General features: G+C 39.0%; 1 protein-coding gene across 1 annotated transcript; it reads left to right on the plus strand.

Moving 5' to 3' along the window:
* Positions 1-1,286: 1,286 nt before the first annotated feature.
* On the plus strand, positions 1,287-6,483 carry LOC105035228 (endoglucanase 9). Its single transcript, XM_010910705.4, is given in 9 exon segments — positions 1,287-1,883; positions 2,533-2,640; positions 2,643-2,783; positions 2,786-2,838; positions 3,240-3,321; positions 3,324-3,697; positions 4,412-4,547; positions 4,621-4,793; positions 5,755-6,483. Coding segments are annotated over 9 exon segments (1,926 nt in total). The 5' UTR covers positions 1,287-1,504; the 3' UTR covers positions 6,235-6,483.
* The last annotated feature ends 204 nt before the right edge of the window (positions 6,484-6,687 follow it).

Raw genomic sequence — 6,687 nt, forward strand, 5'->3', positions numbered from 1 at the left:
GTCCCTAGACATTTTATGCATTATATATCATGACCAGTGATGCCGACTTTCATTTTAAAAGGTGCATTATTTATATCTACCATGAAACAATATTTAATGCCGTGTACGCTTGATTACATCCTAACCTAACTGTCTACATATCTCATTAAATAAACCAACTTTTCATCGTCGTCCGTTAGGCCTCTAACGTCAATCTCTAAATGCCTTACACACAACTACGTCAGGCAGCCAAATGGGACAAGGTTGTACTTTCAAAGTAAAGAAGGTTTTATCTTCCTCCATACAAATTTATCATTAAATTACATAATGATTGTTTCAAGACCTATACAGATGACTAGATAGGTTCATAATATTCTAAAATTTATATAAAATTTAATTTGATAGATGATATCAGAAAAAAAAAAATCAATCATTTTTCCGTACAAAAAATGTAAGCAGAACCTAATTAAACAAATAGTAAAAAGAAAAAAAAAATAGACACTATGGATATAATAGGACTCCAATCTCTTGAATATCTATCCTTTTATGCGAGAGAAAGGAGAAAGAGAGAGAAAATATTTGGAGCAATCACACCAAATTTTCATTTTATAGGCACTACATATGCCATAAATTTCTTCCTTTAATCACAGCCATCAATTTCTCCCATGTATTGTTAAATTGCGTGAAAAGTCTTCAAAATTATAATAACAGCCATTAATTTTTTTATGAAATCAGGGTAGATTATTTTTTATTTTTTTTAAAAAATTTCTTTACCCACTCCTCCTTGTGAATGTTGACTCTATCCAGAATTGAAATGGCTAAAATACTGGATGGTAAAAGCCGTTAAAATGTTAAATTGATCGTTTTTTCAAACATCGTCGGTCAAACAAAAGAATGACCGGTCTTTTTTCACAGCATCAACCATTAGATCATCCTTCGGGCAGATCTCAAAGCACTCTAAACGGCTACGGACAAAAAGATGAATCATTCTTTAAGATACGACCCGAACCCGCCGGTCAGATCTTTTCCTAACCACAATGCCGACAGTTTCCACACATGCTAAGCGTCTACGTGTCCAAACTCCAAGGAGGCCATGGGTTGTTGCAAGAATACCAGCGGAACTACAAAGGCTAGAACGCATGTGCCTCTTTAATATCCTTTTCCTTTTTGGCTTTTCCTCCTCTCTCTCATCGTTGGCTGGCAAAGTGCGACTTGCAAGCGTTTCGCCAGGCCCACCCAAGAGTGCAGTGGAGTGGCCACCTCTCTCTACATTCCACCCCACCTTACTCACCCAACCATCAACCATTAGAGAGAGAACCAAAAATTGAAAGAAAGAAACGCTCCACCCACCACAAAACTCCAATACCATCAACAACAATAACAACAACAACAAGAAAAAACCTTCTCCCATGCTCTCTCCCACTCCACTCCATCATCCTTCCTCCCTCTCCCCTCCTCCTCCGGAGAAAGAAGACCATTACTACTGTTATTGATATTAGAGGGAGATAAGAAGGAGGAGAAGAAAATGTTTGGGAGAGATCCATGGGGTGGCCCGCTGGAGATTACGAATGAGTCGGCGACGGACGATGACCGAAGCCGGAACCTGCAGGACCTGGACCGGGCGGCGCTGTCGCGGCCCCTCGATGAGACCCAGCAGAGCTGGCTTCTTGCCGGCCCTGGAGATGCCGGCAAGAAGAAGAAGCGCTACATCGACCTCGGCTGCTTGGTCGTCAGCCGCAAGCACTTCCTCTGGACGGTCGGCTCCGTTCTCGGCGTCGGCTTCCTCATCGGCCTCATAATGCTGATCGTGAAGACGGTGCCCCACCACCACCCGCGGCCGCCGCCGCCCGACGAGTACACCAAGGCCCTCCACAAGGCCCTCATGTTCTTCAATGCCCAACGATGTGAGTTTTCTTCTCCATCCTTCGTTGTGGCCAAAGCGTTCACTTCACTTGACTAAATATTATCTTGTTGATGAGTTTGAATCTTTAGATTTTCTGTTTTTTCTTTTCTATAAAAACAAATCAATCATGGCTTAATCATTTCATCACTTGATGTTTACTGCAGAGGTCCCAACTTGTAATCATTGGAATGCATGGTGAATCGACTTTATACAGTACTGGTTGATTGCTTTTCCGGAATTAGATTTTATTTAGATCTCATGATTTGAACAGTGCAAAACAATTAGCTTTTTATTCTGTTTATTTATTAGAGAAAAACGCTGATCTGGTTTGCCAAAAATGTTGTCCCAATTTGCTAATATTTTCATAGTTCACTCGTGAGTCCATTTTCCTTCCATGACTCTGGTTATTCCTCAGATGTTAGCTTTTTCACTAAACTGCACCCTGTTTTATTACAATTTTTTCACATTTGCAATAGAAAATTAGCGGATTTTCAGATCTGGAAAGAAATAGTTTCAATTGTTCCCAGATTTTGCATATCAATTCAAGTTTTCCAGTATTTAGGAATTGAGAAGAGGAAATCAAGCCAGCCTACCATTGAGCAATCCCCTTTTGCCTTCATGTTTCTGATCTGTTTTGCCTGTGTTGTTAGCTGGCCCAATTCCGAAGCATAACAATGTGAGCTGGAGGGGGAATTCTGGCATGAAAGATGGCATTTCAGACAATGCAGTCAGAAAGAATCTGGTGGGAGGGTACTATGATGCGGCGATGCAATCAAGTTCCACTTCCCCATGTCCTTTGCAATGACACTGTTAAGTTGGAGTGTGATTGAGTACAGCGCCAAGTATGAGGCTGCCGGCGAGCTAAATCATGTCAAGGACATCATCAAGTGGGGCACAGACTACTCCTTAAGACCTTTAATTCATCGGCCGACACCATTGACAGGATCGCTGCCCAGGTATAGAACAAGCTAAACCTAATCTCAGAGTTCATTGCTCTTGCCCTCAGTTTGTTTAGCTTCTCTTTTTCGATCGGAAACCTATTTTGGAATGCATAAATTGTGATAAATGAAGCATCCAAGACCTTCAATTATGGAGAAAAATGAGATCTACTCACACTAATCTGAGACATGGAAAAGAAAACAGAAAGGAAATGTGATGAATTCTACAAGTTATTCACATTGTATTGTTACTGTTGGGTGATTCAGATCTGCCATCCAATTGTAGCAAGTTGGAACTTTTGGCATGTTTCTTGCATTCTGCTCTTACATTTGAAGTAATTGTACATGTTGGTCATTGCCACATTATTTGGATTTCTCTGTTAGCTAAATTCTTTAAGTGGACATCCTCTTTCCTGCAGGTTGGCCAAGGGGATACATCAAAGGGACCGAGTCCTAATGATCATTACTGCTGGGTGAGACCGGAAGATATTGATTATCCTCGGCAGTGTATGAGTGTCACAGCTGCTCTGATCTTGCTGGTGAGATGGCAGCTGCCCTGGCTGCGGCATCCATAGTGTTCAAGGACAGCAAGACCTACTCAGAGAAGCTAGCCCATGGTGCAAGGACACTTTTCAAGTATGGGAGAGAACAAAGGGGTAGATATAGCCCTGGAGGTTCTGATCCTTCACTGTTCTATAACTCTTCCAGCTACTGGGATGAGTTTGTATGGGGTGGAGCATGGTTGTATTATGCCACGGGTAACTCTTCCTATCTTCAACTGTCTACCACTCCCGGTATTGCGAAACATGCTGGTGCCTTCTGGGGTGGCCCAGATTATGGAGTTTTTAGTTGGGACAACAAGCTTATGGGTGCTCAGGTTTGTCGAATTTAACGTGCTTTGTATTTGGTAGGTACTAGTTCCATAATAGGGTTAAGAAGTTTGGTAGGTGCTCAGATATTTCAATGTTTGTTTGTTTAGTTGAAATATAAGCTCATGGTGCTCAAAGTATATGTTTCACAATTTAACTGGCATGTCATGTCAGTTACAGCAAACCATATGGTGTAAAACTTATGTCTCACTGCAGCACCATAATGAAAGAGGTTAGGAACCTTCCAACAATTTGAATGAGTGGACCTAGCCTTTCAAGGTGCTTTAATTCATAGTGGCACCAGTTTGTGTTTATGCACCATCTAGCAGATATTTTGCTGCTCTCAATCCTGGTCCTCAGTTTGAAGGGAGTAGAATTTTGAGTCTCTTTGTACAGGTCTAATCGAGGGATGCGTTGACCTGGTCATATTTGGAAGATAATTAGCATTTTACTGTGAATGAGTTTGATCCTGTTGATGAGCTATCATCCCATATAAAGTAGGGTTTAACCAATTTATCACAATATAGGTAAAGACACATTTTGCTTCAGGCACAATATAATTGGATGTGTTTGGAAAGAGATATTATTTACATTTGAAAAAGATCATTGAAATTAAATGCTCATGTTAACAAGCATTATTGCTTATAAAATATCAAGTTAATTATAGTTCCTATCTACTTGTTGGGTACTTAATTGATTTCATCTCTATTATTTTACTCCAGGTTCTTCTGAGTAGGTTGAGACTGTTCCTCAGTCCAGGATATCCATATGAAGAAATATTGAGGACATTCCACAACCAGACCAGCACTGTTATGTGCTCATATTTACCATTTTTTAGATCATTTAACCGAACAAAAGGTTTGAGAGAATCCTCTTGTTTCTTTACTATGTTCTTTAGACTTCGGACTCAATGTGGAAATATTGTTTACAGGAGGTCTGATACAACTAAACCATGGAAGGCCACAACCCCTTCAGTATGTGGTAAATGCAGCTTTTCTCGCTTCAGTGTATGCTGATTATCTTGAAGCTGCAGATACACCAGGATGGTATTGCGGGCCTAATTTCTACTCGACAGATATCCTACGTAATTTTGCCAAGACTCAGGTCTTGCTCTTAACTCTTTTTACTTTTTTTTCTCCTTAGGAGATCAGGCTCTTAATTTTTAGTATTTCCAGATTTAGTTATGCATTCAAATGTAGAATGAGACATTCAGAGAAACTTATTCACCTGGTCATATTTGTAACTTATGACAATATCATTCAGAATATTCTCTCAAGATGTTCATTCTGCTAGATATTTAATTCCTAGGCAGATTTTTATCAGCTGAATCAAGCCAGTGCTTGAGCAATCCCCTTCCAGTACCATTTATTTAGAAAATGCTCATAAAAGTTCTTTAAATGAATTTCTAGTGTTTTTGTTTTACTTATTAAGAAAATATTGTCAGTGACTTGCCTCATGCAGCCATGGCCAATTCCCAAGTACTAAGTGCTGATCATTCCTCTGTTTCTGGAAGTATAGAGGTTTCTTTAGGAAGTCCTATTTCCATTAGACTTTGATATATGTTACAGTGGCTGCTTCAACTTTTGTAATCATTAATTGGTTTCCAATTAAAATCAATGTTTTATTGATTTTGCAATTATTTATCATTTGTCTCACTTCAACATCCATGTGCAATATCAATGCTTTCTATTCCACATGTTCTTCATATATGTTTAATAAACAAGTAAAATCCGCAAATTAGGGGGGATGACCCACAGAACATTATGATCTTCTAAGTTTGGAGAACATTCATGTTATGGTTTAATGATCTTATTCATTCTCTTGAAGTTTTTTGTTTTCATTTCTGAGTACATTCTTGCTGACATGTATTAAATGATTCTTTTCCATGTCTCCAAGCAAAGCACAAAAAACAATATTATTGATCATAGCTTGTACAGACCTTCAGATATACTAGCTTAATTAACATGATGTTGCTATTAGCCACATTATTGACCACATCTTGTACAGGTCTTGGGGTTGCAGTTATTGATGAGTTTTGGATTAAATCATTTTTTGTTGTTGGCAGATTGATTACATTCTAGGCAATAATCCACAGAAGATGAGTTATGTTGTTGGATATGGTAAACGTTATCCTAAACATGTTCATCACCGAGGTGCATCAATTCCCAAGAATGGTGTGAGGTATAGCTGCAAAGGAGGATGGAAGTGGAGGGATACTAAAAGGCCAAACCCTAACACTCTTGTCGGGGCAATGGTCGCTGGACCGGACAGGCACGATGGGTTCCATGATGTTCGTACCAATTATAATTACACAGAGCCTACACTTGCAGGGAATGCTGGTTTGGTTTTTGCATTGGTTTCTTTGTCAGGAGTTAAGACTGGAGTGATAAGAATACTATCTTCTCTGCTGTCCCACCCATGTTCCCAACTCCCCCACCACCACCTTCATCTTGGAAACCATAAGATTATAAGAGCTTGCAAGGCATTTACAATTTCGAAGGTTAATGAGCATGCACTGTTTGTTGAGTACATTTGTGGGCTCTGAACAGATACCAGAAGATTGAAAGCCTACAAACTGATAATGGACTTTGCATCTCCTTTCTCCTCTGTACTTGGAAATCTTCCATATGTTTGTGTTTCTTCAGAGATAACATGTGTTATGTATAAAACAAAGAGAGGAAACATTCTTTCTGGTTAAATCTTTGTGTTTTTCTTGGTGTGCTTGTATTTTATAATACGAATGTCACATCTGTAAATCTTGTTGTCCTGGATAGTCTATAGTTTGTTTCAGGTATGCATAGGCATATTGATATGATAGTGCAATTTTTCTCAACCTTCATTTGTTTTATTTTAGTAAGAAAATGCATTTCAAAAGATAGATAGCCAAATTGATAGTGCCATTTTGTTCTCCCTTCAAGTTTTTAAGCTTTTAGTAGGAAAAGGCATATTTTAATCATATGAAGATAATTTGGTACAAGAAAATTATGTTTTCAGCATC

This window comes from Elaeis guineensis, chromosome 3, assembly GCF_000442705.2.
Source record: "Elaeis guineensis isolate ETL-2024a chromosome 3, EG11, whole genome shotgun sequence".
NCBI classification, from domain to species: Eukaryota; Viridiplantae; Streptophyta; class Magnoliopsida; order Arecales; family Arecaceae; genus Elaeis; species Elaeis guineensis.